Consider the following 21,514-nt stretch of genomic DNA (forward strand, 5'->3'; position numbering starts at 1 on the left):
TGGCACTCTCTATCTGTTCCCTCTTCCTGGAAAGATCTCCCTCCAGATCTGCCCGTGACCACATCCTCCTCATCACCAGTCAGACACAAGCTCAAGTTACCAAAGGCCACTCCTTCTCCCCAGTGTTCCTCTAACACGTCACACAGCTACCTGTTCCATCTCCTCGGATACCCCAGAAGCCCGTAAGGGACAGGGATGGCTCTATTCATGACTGAAACTTGAATTCAAGTGGACACTCCATGCTCCTGACATTGATATCAGCTTCATCCAATGGAAAACAATCTGAATCGCAGACGTGAGCCACATACAAACTTTTACATTTTTTAGTAGTTGCATTAAAAATATAAAAAGAGGTAAAATCAATTTCAGCGATCAGTACTCAACAGCCACATGTGAACAGAGATCAACATATCAGACAGTATACACCTCAAATAGTGTTCTCCTCGTGCCAGATACTTCCCCAACATACTTTATACTTCCATTTGTATCGCCTCCCACTTAGGTGACCCTTCTGTGCCTCAGTTTGCTCACAAGCCACGTACAATTGGGCTGACTACGTCACTATCCCCAAAGTCTTCCAAGGCTATCATCTCTAGAACAAAACTGTTCTGTTTCCTTGGGGATGATTGAGAAGAGAAAAAAAAATCCCATTTCCCCTAAGAGGCTGAGGTCCACCAGATGTTTCCCAGAGTTCAGCTGCAGGGGTTATGGCCTCTCTGAGCCCAGTCATGAAGGTAAAGTTCCCAGCCCCTGCCTGTACTGAGCTGGGAAGTTCTGGGTCTGCCTCAGGAAAGAAAAGAGAGACCTTGGGGCTTGGTAAGAAGCCTGGGCACTGGAAACCAGGGCCACCCAGCTCAGCAACCCACCTGGTGACCAACTCCACACCAAAAGGGCTAATGAACAGATGTGCAACCTTGACAGGTCTTCAGCATGCAGCTGTGTAACCTATCACCTTGCTTTGGCTCCTGCATCCTCCAAGTAAAGGACTATGTTGTCATCCATGCACTCTCTGCTCTGTTACTAAGAAGCTAGGACCTTCCCGCTGATGTTCTTGGTTCTAGGATCCCACGGTGATGAACCGTTGAGACCCCTTCCTACATGGACCCTACACTGTGATAAGGGCAGAGACTAAAACCACCTGAGCCAACAAATCTCTGATGTCAGATGGGGTAAGAGAGTGGTGCAGGGGCTGGGGACAGAGACAGGGTTACCAGAGGCCTCTCTGAATTTGGTGCCATTTCAGAACTGAATTTCATTGAGCAAATATCTGATGCTAGAAAATTTAGAGGCACAGGAACTGAGAGGGGGAAATACCTTGAGGGCAGAACATGAATGGCAAGAGGAGAGAGAGAATTAAGAAGGTCAGTGTGTCTGGAGCACAGAGAGAGAGGCAGAAGGTGGTGGGAGCACAGGCAGAAGGGCCGGGGGTGGCGGGTGGGGCAAGATGGTGGCAAGGCATCCCTGTCACTGTTCAGCCATCATTCTTGGTCTCGGGGAAGCTTAGGGAATCATGCTCCTTGGCTCCCTTAGTCCTCCATTCGAGCCTGTGGCTCTGACAATAGGCAGGATGACCGATTACTCATTTATACAATGCACCGTGGTGTGTAGATGGGACATAAATATTTACTGCCTCCAGCTGATGTGACTCTCAATGCTGGGGTGTTGCATATCAACATCCTGGAGACTCAACATATGATCGCATGGCTATTGCTCAGGATGGGCACCCTATTCTCTTCAGATACCCAAGACAGGCTCTTGAGGAGGTAGTCAAGCCAAGCAGACATGCTAGATCTCCCCTCCTCCCCATCTGTGAAGACCAAGCCCTACAGGAGGCCGCTGGGATCCTGAGCTCAGAAGACCTGCAATACCAGCTCTGGTGCTGCTCCCAAAGGTTCCGCTTGATCTTCTTATTCATTCTGATATTTGTACCTATGCCTGTGACTCATGAGGTGTCTCCATTCACACCTGACCTCCTCTATCATATAAGCCCAAGTCCTCCACTCCCTTTGTCCCCACTTGCCATGAGAGGATGCCTCACTAGAGCCCACTGGTTCTGACCAGCCAGTCTCCATCTTGTGGGTGCACCCGAATTCCACAATCTTCAAGGGATGCTTTCCCTGTATGGCAGGCTCCCTCCAGAGCTTCCAGTTCTCTAAGTTTGCTGAACATGAGAACAGTGTGGGAAGTTTTTAAAACACTATTAGCGGCTATGTTCAGGTCCTACTCCAGATCAATTTGATCAGAAGATCTGGGGTGGCAGCCAGGAATTAGAATTTTCAGAAATCCCCTCACAATTCCAACGGGCAGCCAAAACTAAGAATCACTGTACTAGAAGGGTTGTCTTCAACTGCATTGTGTGCACAAATCACCTGGGCATATTGTTAAAATGCAGACTCCGATTTAGTAGGTCTGGGGTGGGGCTCAAGACTGTCATTTTTCAAACGACTCCCATGAGAGAGTTGTTGTTGGCTCATGGGCAAAAGTTTGAGTAGCAAAGGGCCTACAGACAGCCACATTTGAGAAGTGGGGAATGGAGATAGGCTTCACCGGTTTTCTATGCCAAAGTAAGTGACCATTATGATGCTCCCTTTAAAGTTGGGGAAGGGTATCCTGGATGAGTTGGACTCCTAGATCAAGGAAGAGGATCTTTCTGCCAATGTAGATAATGAGTTTCCACAGTTAAGAAATATTCTGGGTACTAGGTACCTAGCAGAGCATCTAGTACATCCTAGGTACTCAATGCATAGTACTTGTACTACTTACATTATAATTGCTTTTATTATTCCTGCAGGACTCTCATTCCACTTCTCAAAACCAAACAAGCATGTGCTTTCGATGTTCACAACCCTGACCAAGTTGGCCCCCAAACCACCTTCATTCCCAGAGGATGTGCCTCAATGCAGGAGATAAGCACAAGAAACCAGAGTCCCACGGGCTATCATCCCAGACACAACTCCGTGGACCTTGCATGACCTCAGAACACCAGTGCAAGATGTCTTTGTTACTCTCATTCACTTGACTCCTTTGCCAGAAACTGTGGATAGTCTTCCACATCCTGATCATGGCCAACAGTGAGTGTTTGCTATAGGCAGGGACCTATTTTAAAAGATCTGCTTGGTTTAACTCTTTCTACCCATAAAATGACTCTAGGAAGCAAAAGTCAATAATCCCAATGGCAGATGAGAAAAACCCAGAAGTCCAGGATAGCATGCACAGTGACAGTGTCAAAATACAAACCCAGCCCACGCTCTTTCTAGTGCTTCTCAAACTCAGATGGGTTAACTAAGATGCAGACTCTCATTCAGCAGGTGAGGTAGAACCCCACCTCATATGTGTGTGTGTGTATGTATATATATATATATATATATATATATATATATATATATTTTTTTTTTTTTTTTTTTTTTTTTTTTTTTTTTCAAGGAAGAATGTCTTCAGCTTTTTTCAGATGCTGAAAAGATTTAAGACTACCATCTTAAAGGCCCGAGGCTCTCCCGGGCGATGCTAATGCAGCCAGTCCACCAACACATTTTGAGCAGCAAAGCCAGTCATGTGCTCTGATGATGCCTCCTGGTATTTCTGGATCTTTCTTAATATCCCCCTAAGAACTCTTGCCACTTTACTACAGTTGGTGGTTGGTTGATTTGATGAGTGCAAAATCACAGTAAATTTCCACTTTGAACATGTATCCAAAGTTCTGTTTAAAACTTTAGCTCAAATTTGCAATATTGTGTGGCAAAGGATAGCAGCTATTTGGGAAAGCATTGTGTCTGTTATAAGCAATGGAAGATGTAACTTGTTGTGAAATTGCTTTTTACATTTCGGTTTCACCACTGAGAATGCTTTCTGGGCCAGGGAAACCATTCCCATCCTGAAAAGCAAAGTGGAAAGTCATAATTTGAGAAAAACAGGGAGGGATTTTTTTTTTAAAACATAGAAGTGAATCATTGGACTGTAAGCTATTCTCTTTAGCTCACTAAAAGTGAGAGTGTGTATGTGGAAACCAGAAGAAATGACAAAACTTCCTGCCCAGCGAAGGGCATTTAAGGGCAAATCAAGAGTGTCCACTTAATCAGCCTGGATTCAGTGGCTGGGAACTGGCGCTTGTAAATGAGACAGAGGAAAACTGAACGGAAGGGTTAGGATAAACAACCACGGGCGATGTTGATGCCAAAGGGACCTGAAGTTGCAGAATTTCAAACAAGGCCCTAGAGGAGATTGACTTCAAATGATGCATCTTTGAAAAAAACAAAAAACAAAAACAAAAACAAACAAACAAAAAAAAAAACACCTTCCTCAAAGCTGGGGAGATGATCAAGGTTAGAATCCAGAGTGATCAACGACAGTAAGGATTGGTTAGAATGGCACCTTTAGGCAATTCCCCAAATCCACCGATTCTTAAACGTGGCTCTTGTTCAGGGAAGCTTGAAACCTCACCCACTCCCATGATCAGGCCACATCCTCACACCTATGAAATCATGATATTGGAGAGAAGGACGCAGTCATCCCTAACGCTTCAAGCTCTGCAGGTGACTCTAAAGTGAGCCAAACTGAGGATCACTGGCATTCAGTGTCTTCACTCAGGTTATGAAGGAATCCATCTGGATAAGGGATTCTTCACCCTGGCTGCAGTTTAGAATCACCTCGAGGAGATTTTCAAAAATACTGGTGTCAGCTCCACTGCCTGGGAACTCTGATTAATTTGAGGAGCTTGTACCTCAGCATTTTTAAGGACTCTCTTGCTGTTTCTAACATGCAACCAGATAGGTGACCACTGCTCCAGACGGGGGTTTTTTTTGCCAAGACTCCTTTTCTATTGCTTCCATTTCAAGAATCTAGGCTATTAAGGCTGAAAATGCATCCTAGACTTTATGCAAAGGCAGATCACTCATCTTCACCTTTAAAATTGGGACTTCTAACTTTGGAGGGAGTCTGTGAATCCCCTTAAATCCTACACAACTACTGGATGAATATGTATTATTCATATGCATATGTATATTTTCAAGGGAGAATGTCCTTAGCTTTTATCAGAATGCTCAAAAGACTTAAGAATACTACCTTAAAGGCAAATATGACTTAATAAGTTTAAGAAGTTAAAGAACGAATGTGATCTCATAAGTCCCTCTCTGACAGTTTTGGACTTGAACACTCATATCGCCACCTAGTGGCTGTATATCCTAATTGTAGGTTTAGTTCAGACCCCTTGAAAACCTCTACAGGTGGCAGATGTAAAGGTTCCAGATCCAAGAACCAAAGTAAAAGCTGTGTCTGGGACTGGGATCAGTGACCTAGAACTGGTAATGTTCACAGTGAGATGTGACTTCTCAAGATGTACTTGTAAGGATATTTGCACTCAGAGATCTTTCATTCCTGTCCCCGGCTGGGTAAGGACATGGTGGTTTTCCAATCCAGACTGTTCTTAGCTATTTGCTTTGGTTTGAACCCTGGCTTTCTTTCTTACTGATCATGTTGGCCTTGGGAAAGTTCCCTAACTTTTCCACTTCTCAGAATGAAGATGGTACAAGTACTTCTAAAATTGTTGTGACAAATAAATTAAAAACACAAATGCAAAATGTTCAGCGCGACCCTGGCACTGGGCAAGAGCCCAGTACATATTTAGGTTATATTACTAATGTTTTTATAATTGTTTATACCTTGACTTTGCTCAAGTCACTAAAATTTCCTTGAGTTTCATTGATTGATCCATAAGACAAGGAAAAGAAGTCCCACCCAGTTCCCTTCATAATATTACAATGGTGATCAAGTAAAAAAGTAGAAAGTACAGTCTGTCCTCCATATCCACAGGTTCTGCGTCCAACTGCGACCCTCTACGCAACAGGATTCTACCATGAATCAAAACTCTTTCTTTAAAACTGTATCTTTACTAAAACTCTCATCATTCTCTAAACAACATGGTATTTCTGTAGCGTTTACATTATATTAGGTGTTATTGGTAATCAAATCATTTGGGGTACACAGGAGGATGGTTTAAATTAGATACAATACTATGTCATTCATACTAAGAGACTTGAGCATGAAAATTTGGTGTCCTATTGGGTCCTGGAATCAATTTCCTACAGACAACAAAAGACAACTGTATTGCATTTTTCTATGACAGCTCTTTATCAAAGAAGTCTATAGCTCACAGGAAAGGATCACCCTAAAATACAGACGATATTGCTGCTCTCAGGAAGAACTCTCTGAGATTCTAACAGTTGAGGAAGCTCTGCCTCTGGATGCAGACTTTCTTGTTACGTACCCAGGATCCTAGGCAGCACAAACCTCCCAGCCATACAAACGAATGCGTGTCCCCCCTCCACTCCACCATGTCTGCTCCAAGCCACCTTTCACTTAAGAGATTTATTCCAGCCTCTCAATAACTTGCAGATGCCCCAAGCCACCAGCCCTTGTCGGGTCCAGACACATGACTGGCAGTGGTCTCTCTCATAACAAACCCTTCCCAGGAAGACAGTCCCCAATCTCTTTCACAAGCCTGCCTGTCTACTGGGGTATCCTTCATTGCACAATCCCACATGACCTGCTGCACCAGAACAGGAACATCACCAAAATTTCGCCACATCTCAGCAAGGATTCGAGTAATCAGCTCTCACATACCTGGGGTCTGCTTGGCCGTACGCACAGGGGTGTAGTGGTTTTTGGAGGATGATCTGACCGGAGTGTTCTCTTTGGGAGAGGTATCGATAGCCGAGATAGTTTCTCTTTCACAGTGTGCTATGGGGATTGGTCCCTGTTGTCTCAAGATGTCAGCCAGAGCCCTAAACAAGGAAGAGATCACACAATGAGATTCTCTGAGCAGGTGTGCACAACCCCGAAGGTCGCTGGCTTCCTTCCATAGGCCTTTTGATTCACAGACCTGTAGGAGGAACAGACAGAGATATGGCATTCAGTTCTCAATAGTCATAGCTTTATCTGGTGTTGGTCTCAGTGGGGACACAGGGTAGAGGTTGCCATGCCTGTGGGTACAGACACTAACAGGCTATGCTTATAGTTTTTTTTTTTTCCTCTCTCTCTCTCTCTCTCTCTCTCTCTTTAATTCATTTCACATCTGTGAACTTAGGCTTTTCAAAATCCTGGTTCCCCCGATACCCACCTACATCAGACACAGCAGCTGGCCAGCGGAAAGCCCTACAGGGAAGGGCTGACACCCCTGGCCTCAAATTCACCAGCAGGTTACTAATTATCAAGGGACCAACCTCCCCATCTAAAAAAAAACCACACACACCAAGTAGCCCGTACTAAATACTGGTGACCCAAATAAGTACAACACACAACCCCTGCAGTCAAAAAAAAAAAAAAAAAAAGGTGCAATTTAATAGCAAAGCCAGAATGCAAAGATAAAAAGATAAATATCAGAATACATGATGGTGTAGACAGCAAAGGCAAATGGAGTTTAAGGAAGGGAGAAATTACAAACATAGGAAAAAACATACAGGGAGAAAGAGACACACACACACACACACACTCTGCCAGAGAGGGAGAGACCACCCTTCTGCAGAAGTCTCAGTAACCAGAGAAAGCAGGTTCTGTTTACACAACATCTGACATCAACAACCAAACATGCATTTATTGAGGACTCAGCATGCCCCAGTCACTGCAGAGACAGAAGTAGATAGGGCTCCATTATTGCCTTCTACAGAAAGAATTTAGGAGAAATTGCTCCCCCAACTGGGTGCCTAGACCACCCCAAGTTTCCCTTTGCACCTGAGTCCAGCTCCCACACTCTGCCCTCTCAGGAAGTGACAGCCACAGCAGTTGAAAGACACGTCTGGGAGTGAATTGTTTCCTTCCATTATGCTGCCTGTGACATGCTGAACCTTCCTCAAAGAGCATCGAGGTGGCAATCTTATCATTTAGTGGCATTTATATAGCAATTTGGGATTTTCCAAATGCTTTCCCCTCGCTGGCTTTCTTTTCTCTCAGCCTGTCAAGGAAAGAGCAGACACATGCCACCACCCCCCATTCACTACTGTGGACCAAGTAGTCAGGGAGAACGCAGAATCTCACTGCTCTGGGAAAGGAAATCAAACCCAGGGTTCACAGCTAGAGAGCTGACCTTCAGTGCCCAGGAATGAGAACAATCATTGCCCTGGACCGTCAAGAGGTTTGGGTTCCAATCCCAGCTCTGCCCCTGATCAGTCATGAACCTTGAGGCAAATACCAAACTGAATTTTAACTATTTTTTCCCTCTGGATTCTAAAATTTGACAACTTCATCTTTTTAAAACACACATCTATGCAAGAAGACTTGGTGCCTCCACTCTTCTAATTATTGAATTAATTATTCCTACCACCTTTTGGGGACTAAAACATCAGTGAACTATAAGTTATGACAGGCATATAAGCCAATGGAATAAAATTGAGAGAGTAAAAGTAAACTTATATATCTATGGTCGATTCGTTTTCAGTTAGAGTGACAGGATCATTCGGTGGAGAAAGAACAGCTTTTCTTTTCAAAACATGGTCCTGAGACAAGTAGATTTCCACATGCAAAAGAATCAAGTTGGACCACTGTATCACACGATATGCAAAAGTCACTTGGAAATAGATCATACACCTAAATATTAGTCTTAAACTTATAAATTCTTAGAAAAAAATATAGGAGTATATCTTTGCTACTTCTCAAATTTGGCAATGACTTCTTAGATATGACACTGAAAGCACAAGCAGCCAAAGAATAAATAGATGAATTTAAAATATTTGTGCATCAGAGGAGACCATCAAGAAGATGAAAGGCAATTCATACAACAGGAGAAAGCATTTGCAAAACATATCTGATAAGAGACTTGTGTCCAGACAAAGAAATCTTACAACTTAATGATTTAAAAAAAAAAAAAAAAGACCCAAATACCTCAATTTTAAAATGGGCAAAGTATTTAAACAGGCATTTCTTCAAAGAAAGTAAATATAAAAAGTAACTCAGCATCATGATCACTAGGGAAATGCAAATCAAAGTCGCACCATGATACCCATTCAAATTCAACCAGGAAGCCCAGATAATGCAGCTGAAGGGTCTGCATAATTTTACATTTCCAGCAGCCGAGTATAAAGATTCCTATTGCTCTACATCCTGTCAACACTTGGCATTATCTGGCTTTTTTGTTCTACACTTTAAAATTGAAGCATGAGTTTTACGGTAGGTAAATGATATCTCAATAAAGACATTTCCCCCCGCAAAAGTCTTATTCTTTTTCTGGCCTCCCAAGTTCTCAGAAAGACTCCTACTTCTCTGGTGCGATGAAGGAGAATGGAATCATGGGGCTGTACCCATTCCTTTTGGGCAGTCACGGTGAACCTGCACCAGTGGTTCTCAATCAGGGTGATTTTCCACCTCCTGCAGGGACATTCAGCCATGTCTGGAAACATTTTGGGTAGTCATGACTGAGGAGGGAAGTGCTACTGGCTTCTGATGGGTGGAGGCCAGAGATGGCTGTTCAATATCCTACAATGCACAGGTCAGGCCTCATGACAAAAAAAAAAAAAAAAAATTATCAAGCCCAAAATGTCCTTAGTGGTGAAGTTGAGAAACTCTGATCAACATCTACTTAGCACTCTGTGAACAGGGTGTTTATCATTAATGCAATTCAGGTCCACAAACATCCACTGAGCAGCCCATAAAAAGAATGAACACCAGGTGGGTTCCAGGGGACACAGAGTGTCAAGAGACACTAACCTATGTGTCCTGAAGAAGGGCAGCCCTGTCTGTTTGGATCATCACTATCCCTCAAGTCTTGGTACCCACACAGCCACAACATAAAGAAAGGAAGAAGAGGGGTCCCTATTCCCAGCCTTGAAGGGCTTTCTGCCCAGCATACTTTCATTCATAGGGACAATTTAAATGGCAGTTTCATAGGAGTGGTTCCGGGGCTCAATGGCCAAAGAGGAACCACCAGAGAAGATATTTTTCATCCTGAGTTTCCTTTTCCCAACATGGGAAAATTCTGGGAAATCATCTGCAGGATCTAGGCACCATTCAGGCCTCCAGTACCTTCCTGAAGACCAGCAGGCGAGGTGCATCCCAAGTGGACTTGGATCTGGTATGTTTAGCAGACAATGAGTCATAACTCTGGGTTGTAGTTAGGCTGTTTCCACATGTCTCTTGGTCATACCATGGAAGCAAATAACTTGAGAGAAGACTTTGGATGCCCTGTGAGCTGAGGCTGAGCTGGGCAGCAGAGCCAAGGGTAGGTTCTGGAAAAAATGTGCTTCTTAAGGCTGCTAGGAAGGCTGTCTGAAGCCAGGGACCCTACCGTGTGTGGTTCCAAGGACGAGCATGGTGACCAAGGAAATGATTCTAGTTCCTTACCTACTGCTAAATAGTCCTCCAAGATCTGACCTTTCCCAGTGCCCTCTGGCAATTAGAAAGGCAGTCCTCATGCCCAGACCACATGGCCCCTCTGACAGCAGTTCCGGGTCCCATCCCCTGAGCTCAGTGACCTCCCTCCTTTCTCTGGTTCCTTGCCATCTTCCATCCAATTCTCTCCAGGGTACTCAATAAATATTCTTCTAATTCTGAAATGTGCGATCCCGGGTCTCACCTAATTAATTGGGATGCGCCGGAGGAAATGGGTTAAGGCCTGAGCTACTTTCCTCACCAGAGGAAAGAAAAATTGGTCACGGAGGAACAAAGAAGCAGATTTTGTGAGTGGGCAAGCAGCTTTCTGAGTCTGAGAGACTGGTGTGTGGGCGGGGGGGACAGGCAGTGACAGACAGACAGAGACAGACAAAAAGACAGGAAAGGAAACAGGTACGGGGAGAAACAAGGCATGTGGGAGAGGGAGCCCAACAGATGGAGAGAGAAAGAGACAGTCAGAAACTTGCAGCAAGAAAAAGGGAGAGGAAGAGGAAAGAGACCAGAAGCCAGAGAGAAAAGGTTGAGTCAGAGAGAGAGAAAAATGACCAGGTAGAAATATAACAGGAGAGAAAATAGAAAGCAGAAAGTCAAAGGGAAAATCAGAGACGGAAAAACGATTCAAGAGAGAGACATTCAGAGTTGGAAGAGGGGGCTAGAGAGAGATGTTCAGAGGAAAAGAAACTCACAGAGAGAGAGACACAGAGATGGCCATGGGAGGGAATGGGGACAAGGCTGTCAGCCATGTGCTCCAGCAAAGCAGCAAGCAGTGAGCCACCCCACCCAGGAACCGCCTGTTACCTTCCCATGATGATTACAGATGTGCCCAATTTAGCAATTTGAGCTAAGCACCCTCCCCTGTAGGTCACTTTTACTGCAATATCTAATTTATCAAACAAACGAATTCTTTTGCCTGAATCATCTGAATGGTTGCCTGGGTCTGCTGTTCCCTCCTGCATAGGTCTTCCTTGGCTCTCTCTGATGCCTAGTGAGCCGGGGAGAGTAAATGAATTGGGCAGCAAACCTGACCAGAGGGGGAAAAAAATAAAGTCATTCTGGTCGTTCAGGCCTGAGGATTTTCGTTTTTCTTCCTTTTTTAATTCGCAGTATTGTGCATTAATCATCTGGATCATGGAAAGACCATCTTACCTTTGAATAGCACTTAGCAATTTCTAAATGTGTCCACCTGCCTTGCCCCATGTGATTCCTTCTAACCCTGCGACCTTTGAAGCTATTATCATTCTCAATTTTTAACAAGGAACTGAGGTTCAGACTAATTTCAGAACTCAAACATGATGGAACAGAAATTTAAATACAGGGCTTCCGACTTGAGCCAGGCACCCTTGTGCGCATTTGGGACTGCCTCTTACATACATCTCACTTTCCCAAGAAGCCTCGGCTTTAATGATTTCTCCCTGTCTCTCCAGCTGGGCCTGATCATTTAGCAAATGCCAACTAATATTTGAGCATGGAGAAACAATTAATAGATGAGCAGTTCAAGGCAAGATCCGTTGTTTATTTGCTTAAAGCCTTGTGTAATGTTGTCCATGGTCCCAAAGAAAGGAAAAAGTGTTTAGATTTCCTTAAGTACCTAGTTATCTCCTGTAAGGACCAAACCCTGTTGGCATTCTGACATGCTGTGCCCTGCACTCAAGACAGGAAATCTTGCTCAAAATGGCAAATGACTTTATTTAACAGGAAAATCAACAAAATCTCGCTCATCACTTTCCTTCATAGTCTTTCCTGCTTGGGAAATTAAAGACTATTATTTATTGATGGATCACTATGTGCCAGATACTGGACCAAAGTCTAACATGCACTATACCCTGTAATCCTCAGTACATTTTTATATGATAGGTGCCATTGCCCCACTTCACTGATGGAAAAACTAAGACTCTGAGAGGTTTGATATCTTGCCCAAGGTAACATAGCTAGTAAAAGGTGTCACCAGATTTCAAATATAGATAGCTAAAAGTCCAGGGACTATTTACCAGTAGATTAAGCATCCATCTATCCACCCATCCACCTACTTACCTATCCATCCACCCATCTATCTACCCATCCATCTACTTACCATCCATCTACCCATCCATCCATCCATCCATCCATTTATCCATCTATCTATCCATTTACAAATCCATCCACCCATACAACCATACATCTATTTACTCATCCATCCATCCATCCCCCAATCCACTCACCCACCCACCCACCCACTTCTCCATCCATCTATCTATTCATTCATCCATCCACCCACCCACTCATCTGCCCACCCACCTTTCCACCCATCTATCCATTCATCCATCCACTGACCCATCCATCTGCCCACCTACCTATTTATCCATCCATCCATCCATCCATCCACCCATCCATCCTTCCTTCCATCCACTTAATCACCTTTGTTTTTTCAACTCCTGTGTCCCTGTAATGGTCTCTGAACAAGATTTTAGAGAGTGTTTAATCTTTAGTGGGAAAAACCTACCCAGATCTAAGAACTCAGCCACAGCTCAACGGCTCAGTTCTATTCATCTTTGTGAGTCACTAACATCAACAGATTTGAAACGTTTTACACTATTTTAGCAGTCAACCTTTTTGTCAAATGATATTCTGAATAGAACACCAATAGAGTTCACTAGACCCTTGCTCTGCATGAGGCCTGAACGAGGAGCTAGAACCATGATCTTCCCACCTCTCCCCCTCCACCCCATAGTTCCTGGCCTTCGTGGAGTTTCCAGATTTGAAAAGAAATGTGATCAAGGAGCACCAAATTAAAAACTTGGAATTTTTTGACCCAGTCTTGACTCACCGTGTAGCTAGGAAAAATTTAGGTCTCCTAAGAACAAAGGAGGATCCTGGAGCCCCTGAGTTCACCTGGTCAGTCTTTTGTTTGTTTGTTTGTTTCAATTAAAATGCTGTTCATGAGGACCCCATGAATACTGATGCTCACTCAAGTGGAGCACATGGAAACCAGACTTCGGCTTCTGCCATGTCCCTGGATTTCTGAGTTATATTAATGCTGCAGAAGGGAGAAAATAAGCTCATCTATTGTTCGATAACTTGTTCTGTGCCAAGAGCAAGGCAAACTGGATACTTTAGACCCCTAATCATACCCTTCCTCTTTTCAGAGGAGGAAGGAAGAAATTTATGTTGCTGGATAGGTACAATAAAAAGCCAAACAGATGAACTATTACATGAATAAGTTATTCTGGTTTATGCTCCTACTCCTAAGGACTAATGAGAACTCTCTTGGCTTTGAAGAATTTTCTAAAAACATTCGTGTCTAATTAAGTAGTGTATACTGAATATAATTAATTCTTTTTTTTTTTTAAGAATAAAGAGTTCTTCATGAGAGGACCATCAGTCTAATTTTTTGCACCCTTTACAGAGAACAGCTAAATAAAATGTAGACCGACTAGGAAATTGAACTATTAATTTAATAGCTGCAGGACAGATCATGGAAGTTGATTCTGGATTTTTTTTTTCTTAAGTAAATCTCTGATAGGGGCTTCTTTTGTATTTTTCTTAGAAGTAGAGCTTGAACATTTTATTCCAGTTTTAAAAAAAAAAAGGATTCTAGTTATTTGAGTCCTAGATAATTGAGTTCTTACTTGACATTGAAGTTGAGGAACAGCTGGGGTTTTCTTTGACCTCATCTTCAAGATTATCTACTGGACAGTCAGAGTGCTTTTATTCTCGAAAATATGCACTCCGGACAATTGAAATGAATATATTTTTAATAAACACGGACCAAGGAGAATGGCTTAATTTAGTTCCCCCTATTCCCAGTTCTCTCACAGTCCACTTGAAAAACACAGCTGCTGGCTTTGTGTGTGCACAAGACGGCTCTCCTCATACAGAGAGGCTCAGAATGGATGTGGAGATCTCATTTGTTGTGTTAACAATGTCTATGCATCTGCACTGAGCTGTTCTGCAGGTCTGAGTTGTCCCCAGCACAATCAGAATTCATCACAGCCAATAAACATCACAGGACTCAGGGAGGGAAGCCACGGCCTGCTCATTTTGCTTTTTCAAGCAAGCAGGACTATTTGCTCCATCCCGGTGACTGCCTATCCTGGGGCTGTAGAGAGATGACCAGCCACGAGCTCGGTAGAGAATCCACATGAATCCCCTGTGACTGCCGTTCCTTCCAAGTAGCATTCCTGACTTCATGAATCAGATAAAAGTGTACCCAGGACCGAGAATCCAGAAGCCTCAAGATCAAACCACAATTTTTTAGAAATATTTGGATTGTTTGAGAATGAATCAAACCTCTGAATGTGTTGATGGTAGCCTACCATTTAAAAGTGAGCAAATAAAAAAAAAAAAAAGCTACCAAGATTTGTTGGTGGAGCCACATGGCTGGGCAGGTGATGGATGAGTTAATAAATGCACCTGCATGTGAGGTACAAATGGGTCACTGCTGCTACTGTTGTATTATTGGTTCTGTCTTTAGTTTTGTTTTGTTTTGTTTGGCTAGGTACACAGACCTTAAATCTACAGAGAAGTAAAACACGAGGCAGAAAAACCTGAAGTCTAAGCACTGGGATTCTTGAGGCTGCAGTGCCAAAGTTGGAACACGAGCCACTTAATCCATTAGTGACCATTAGCTACCGAAGGGCCCCGTGGCTCTGTTTCCTCATTGAAAAAAAAAATAAGGCAAAAATAATAAGGAAAAAATAATGTCATAGGGTTATCATGAAGATTAAATGAGTTAATATTTGTAAAGCCCTTAGAACAGAGCCTGGCATCGAGGAAGCACTATATAAATATTTGACAAATAAATAAATCCCAATACAACCTCCCAATGTCTACACAGCCTCAGCCTATGGGACCACAAACAAAGCACAGGTGGAAGAGAGAAGTCTTGGGGACCAACTTGATGATGCCAAGTTGGCAAAAGTCTTGAGCCATGTGGCACAAGTCTGTGGCCATGGTCATCTTGGAAGGGACCACCCACAGCCCACATGTTCCACTTAGGCGAAGGATGCGACTCCATATGGTCACATACCAGTTTTCGCTGTACCCTGAACTTGGACTTGGACTGCCAAGAGTAAAAAGAGTGTCTGTGTGGGTCTTTCACCCAGGGCATCATGGATGGTGCTTCCAAGAGTATGCAAGGAAGCATCAAGATGAAGATCTACTGAAAAGCAAAAAAATAACAGTGTCAGCGAAACAAATCAGGATTCTGCCACAATGCAGGAGAGCAACCACGTCAAACCTCTTTGGTGAAGGATTCGGTTATTTATTTTTTCCTTCATCCCTTTTTCTAGCTTTTCTTCCTTCTTTCTTTCCTTCTTTCCTTCCCCCACCACCCTCCTTTTCTTTCTTCCTTCTTTAATGTAAGTATAAGCATTATTGTCATTTCCATGGTCTCAAAAGTTCACGTTTACATGACCATCAGAAGGGTGTGGCATAAAAAAATAGCCACCCCAAATTCTAGCCACTTTACTTCATTCAGTCACTCACTCATATTTATTACACCAGGCACTGATCTGGACACTAGAACATAGGTGTGAACTAAATCGGCCGATGCTCTTCTCCTCTAGTCCTAGTGGTAGGAGAGGGGGATCCCTGCCACCAAGAAGAGTTGTTTCCACGGGGGGAGAGACCAAGCAGTTTCCCAGAAGAAATGTCCAGATCCTTGAATTTGAGTTTCCGAGGCCCACATCTTCTGGGCAACCCAATTTCTAGGTGAATGGCCTCTGTATAGATAGGAAGACTTCAAATCATGTCTCCTGAAGACAGGCACAAACATAGGAACATTGATTTCGAAGAAGGGAAGGCTGAAGGGGCGTTGACCGCTATTGGAAAGATGTTCTGCTGGCTTGCAGAAGAGAAGATACATCCCTCTGGATGATTCTGTTGAGTGGATCCTATGCCAAAGGAGTCAGTTTGGGCACCTCGTAAAAATCAATTAGAATTGCTTCCAATAATAGACAAGACCCTCTCTCCAGGATAGGGGCATGGATGTTGCTGTACCTGTACGCAAGAGGAGGAGTGCCCAGAGGAAGATGCACTGAAAGGCCTCACAATTCCCTTTCCATAGAGATTCTAAGAGTTTAGCATGTTAGAACCAGGCACCCTCATGAGGCCATTTGCAGATAACATTCTTAACCCACTGGAGCGTGCAAGGAAAGGGTATTTTCTCTCACACTTGGGCTGTTGCACCTGTAAGTTCAGAGGTGGACTCTCTTCCAGGATCTCTAGGGGGTGCAAAGATCAGAATGGACCAGAGAAGAACACACAGCCACATCCCATGGCCTCTACGTCAGACCGAAAGGGCCTGGGCGACTCACCAAGCTCATGAGGACAAAAAGTGAACAGTTGAGCTCAGACGGCTTCCTATCTCAGATTACAGGAAGTGGACTATGGCAGGAGAAGATGAATGACAACCTCCAAAAGTGAGATATTGCTAAATGTCTCTGGAGATGACCCTCAAAGGCACAGAAGCATATGATGGGAGAGAAAGGGGTAAGGGCGCTGGCTAAGTGCCACTGGCTCCAAACAGTGGGAATAGGGGCAGTGACTTAATTCAGGGTACTGAGGCTATTGAGGAATAATCAAAAAAAGACAAATCTTCTCATCTTCTTATCACCCAGAAACCGGGCAAGTTGTCCCAAGTCTGACTCTAGACCTCTTGTCTTCTCAGGCTCAGCTGACCATTCTTGCGGTCAAATGAAGAGACCCCTGAGGCTGTGGCAGTGATTCACAACATTAATTCTCAAAACCTAAAGAGAGGGTTGTTGGATTCTCAAACAACAGGAATATAAAACAAGAAAAGAAACAAGAAGAGGGGAAAATTAGAGGGAGCCCCCAGAGGGAATTCAAAAGGGAACTTGAAGCAGCCTTATAGTCAAGCATCACCAATTCTATAGAAATGGGGGTAGGCTAATCCCAGCCAATGAAACAGGCATCGAAATTATTGAAAGGAAATGCATTTTCATTGTTCTTTGAGCCGTTGCAGGATTTCACGGACTAAAACAAAATAAAATAAAAGCAGATCTTTGGAGGGAGGGCTACTTCATTGAATAGATAGGAGTGCACTGTCATCAGCCTGCCAACTGTCTACCTAGTCTGCTTGGAAACAATCTGTCCCTCTCCATGGTGTATGTCCCCTGCAATCTTTTTTTTTTTTTTTTTTTTTTTTTTGCAGTCTTGTCTCAGCTATTAATCTGTTCATCGCTGTTTCTCATCAGAGTGAGAAAAGAAAAGAGCCACTTCGTCCAGGTTCAATTTGGATAAATTCTGAATTTGTAGCATCTGAATGGATGCAGTTTAATGAAGTTACAGCTGGAAAAGTTTAAGAAGGAGAGCCGAAGGGAGACGGAGGAAAAGAAGACAGAAGTGAACAGGAATCAAAAGGAGGACAGATGGAGAAGCAGCAGCAGTGGATGCAACATTGGAAGTAACAAGGAGAAACATTTTAATGATGTAACTTAAAAGAAAGAAAGGCGACAGATCCTTTGCTCAAAGACCCAACATTCTTCTTTGCAAATGCTGTGGTTGGGGAAGGAGGCACTGGTATGGAGGTGGGGCAGAAGCTGGCGGTGGCTTAAAGGAGCACAGAAAAGCTGGGTTACATCCCAATGTGTAGACACTTTTCCAAACCTGTGGGATTTTATTCTTGGAAAACTTCAGCTCCCTTTCTCGGGATGCCGTAAAAAAGTCAGAGAAAGCCAACTCTTAGCCCAGAGGGGAAGCAGGAATCCACATTCTCCCCCATGCTCTGGAATAGGATCATGGTCTCAGAGAGGCAAGTTAACATGAGCCTCTCTCATGCTCCAACCAAGCTGCCCAAACATCCCAGACTGACAGCACCCCAGCCTGACCTAGGACTGGGGAAAGAAACAATTCTCGTGACAATTCCTTTCTCGACTTCTATGAGGTTTAGGCCCTAACCTGTCCGACCCCCTAGCCAGATTCTCAGGACCTCAAAAAGAAGAGGATGCATGGGTTCTGGCACAAGCTGTCAGATGTCACTGAAAATTAACAGCCCAGTCCGGCATTCAAATTCCTCCTCACTGGAGCGGCGAGGGGAGGAAGTGCCTGGGTAGCAAACATACTTCCCAGAAGAGGACAGCTGGCCGAGGGACAACGAATATGTCCAGAGGACAGGTGTCCTAAGTAATGAGACTTTAATGCCGAAGCTAATGGGAACAGTATGCGAGACCAAATGCCAACAAAGCAAGGAATAATGAGTATTTGTGAAGCCTGAAAGCAACAACTCGACTCCTCTCCCAAATATCAGGGCACAGAGCCAAGGCTCTGGCCAACCAGAGCCTCTCTGGAACTCCAGCTCCTGTGGATCTGGAGATTGGGGACAGGGGCGCAGGGCAAAGAGGATCCAAGGTTGCGCTGTTCCTCGGGTTAGAAGCAGGCATGAGGCAGGAAGCAGGAGAAGAGCCTGAATCTGCTGCTCAGGAACCCTGGGCTCCTGGGATGGGAAGGCTAGCAAAAATGGTTTCCAGCAGAGGTGAGCCCTCTGCTCAGGTGCCCCTGGGGTCGAGATGCAATGTGGGCACAGCTCTGGCCACTGCCCAGTGATAACTAGAGTGGACTTTGACTACTGGAGAGAAAACACAGGACCATTCGAGTACGTCTGGATTCCTTCTTTGTCTCCAGTCCGTTAGGACACTAGGACTTGAGAACAAAATGCACAGAGACACAGGGCAAGAGCGAGTCACTGGGAAGCACTAGAAGTAGGCTGACTGAAATGCTACGTCTTATATGTACAGCATGAGATGCTATTAATGGGGCGGGAAGGGGGGGAGATTGTGATAAATGGACTTGTTTGTGAGCTGTATGCCTTAGTAATTAAAACTGGGAATGGCCTGAGGTCCATCCTCTCTCCCCAAATAGCAATCTTTTCTCCCTACCCTGAACACCACTCACTATTCTCAGGAGCTAGAACTCACGCGGAATTGTCCAGGGTTTCTTTCAACAGCATAAAGGGGTTTTTGCTCCCCCACCCAATTAACATCAAGGTTTATTTATTTATTTATTTTTTTAATGTATCTGGGTACGGCTTCACCATTCTGAGTCAATATAATCCATCCTTGAAAGAGAGTCTGAGCACTGCCCTGGGCACCCTGGTGCCCTGTAAGTAGTATGTAGATGTCACTAACCCTGTCTGCTGTATGCTGGTAGGGAGGTCATTGATGCTTTTAGTCCTTTACTGTGACAATCTATCCCCCAGGGCACAGACAGATGGGACTTTACTTTCTTAAGTAATCTGGGCATCACGAACCTCTTTCCATCCAGGAAGGTGAGAGCCAGCTGCCCGTCAGATGACAAAGGAAGACGAATATAGGAAAGGTACTCTGTGATCTAGGCAAGTTACTAAACATCTCTGAGTCCCTTTACTCACCTATAAAATGGTGAGTTAAGGGGACTCAGAGGGGTGGTGGAAGAATGAAGTGAGACTGTATAGGTTGAGTATGGGACAGGGTGCCTGGTACAGAGTGAGTCCTTAAGAACGGCTCTTAGAAGTGTTCCCACTTCCTAGATACCTCATCCGACTGAGACCTCAAGTCCTTCACTTTTCGGGGGTGGCGGGGACGATGGGGTTGTACAAGCTCCTTGGAGACTGAACTCCCACATTCCAGACACTCAAGCATAGTTGAGGGAGGCTTTCCAGATTCACAGCAGGACTGACTCTCTCCAGAGCATCCAAAAGAGACATCTGGGGAGTGGGGGGGGGGGGGCAGTGGGACCATAGGAGTAATGCAAGTACCCCGACCCCACCCCATCCCCTAACCCCAGAGACGAGGGGGCACCAGCAACTCACAGAGGTGGCAAAGGCTGCAAAGATGGTACCCCCACCTGCAAATGCTAAATCCAGTGATCCCTTGTCACCTGCCCTGTACTCAGCCTGCCTCTTCTAGCTCCATTTCTGGGATCAATCCCATTCTATGGATGTACATTTGGGGATTGTGGGACGAGTATGATCAAGGCACTCTAGGAATCTATCAGCAGTGCTCACTGGCAGCCTCATCTCCCTGGGTTTCAATCCTTTCCACTTCGTCTGTGGCTGTCTGGTCTAAGCAGTGACCCCCATCTAAATGCAGAATTACAGAGGCGACGGCTCTGGGATGGAGAGAGGGAGAGGTACAGCGAACAGGGGCTCTGACCCCATGCCTCCTCTCTGCATGCATCCCAACGAATCTGGGTCCTTTTACCCTCAGAATCAAAGTAAGAAGCTAAATTGAGCCATCTGCCTATATCTTATGCAGAAATGTGGGACATTCTTTTTTTTTTTTTTCACTCTTTCTGGGCAGTTATTTGAAATGTTTGATGCATATCCATATCTTTCCTTTTGTCCTCTCTTCCCAACTACCCCACTGCTTGTCCAACACATTGATATAACATGAAGCAGTTTTCTAACAGGGCAATAATTATCTTTCCACATAGCGAGCAGCCCCTTCAATGTGGTCACTGGGATGCTGGGCCCTCCTGTGTGGGAGGCTGCCTTTCATTATGCTCGGAATGCCTCTTCTGGGCTTCTGTCTTCAGTCCCATCTGAGACAGTGCCTCAGAGAACAGGTCTCATTACAGGAGGCGCTCTTGATTTTCTGATCACCTCTTTCATTCATCAGCCTCAGCCCATGACTTATTACTGCTTACGAGAATCGAATCTACCCCCAGGAGGATAAAAATATGCTACAATTACAGAAAGTCAAAATGACACACTGTGGACTCTCCAAGTACTTCCAAGAGAGGTTCTGTAGAACCATTTTCAGGAGAAGAATCAGCGTGTGGTCTCCCAAGGTGATTTCTTGGAAAGACAACACATTAGGATATATGGACATCCTAGTTCTTTCAAAGGAAGATTCGGGCACATCACAGGCCAAATCCCCAAACTAAATACCACCAAGATTCATTTCATGTAATGATGGGGCCCAAATGGCTAGCTTCTTTAGTGTGAGGTTTCTTAGTCCAAGGCTCAGAAGGGAACAATCAGCACCAGGAATTGTGCTTCTGTGGCTCACAGAGCTACTTGTGCATATAGGGAACCGTTCTGGAGGATGACCCTGAAGTCTCACTTAGACACACACACACACACACACACAGTGCCATAGGATGGCGAGAAGGCTAAGACCTTCAGTCCAAGGCATTACTTGGCATTGGAACCTAGACTCTCGGGTTT

At 44.5% G+C, this 21,514-nt stretch overlaps 1 protein-coding gene across 3 annotated transcripts in view; it reads right to left on the bottom strand.

Moving 5' to 3' along the window:
• Shisa6 (shisa family member 6) overlaps positions 1–21,514 on the bottom strand; it is a 279,711-nt gene that overhangs the window by 251,951 nt on the left and 6,246 nt on the right. For all 3 annotated transcript variants that reach the window (XM_027954068.2, XM_027954066.2, XM_027954065.2), the window contains exon 2: positions 6,616–6,776. In XM_027954068.2, the coding sequence (XP_027809869.2) occupies positions 6,616–6,776 (161 nt within the window). The remainder of the gene's footprint in view (positions 1–6,615; positions 6,777–21,514) is intronic.

The sequence above is a fragment of the Marmota flaviventris genome, chromosome 17 (genome assembly GCF_047511675.1).
Source record: "Marmota flaviventris isolate mMarFla1 chromosome 17, mMarFla1.hap1, whole genome shotgun sequence".
NCBI classification, from domain to species: domain Eukaryota; kingdom Metazoa; phylum Chordata; class Mammalia; order Rodentia; family Sciuridae; genus Marmota; species Marmota flaviventris.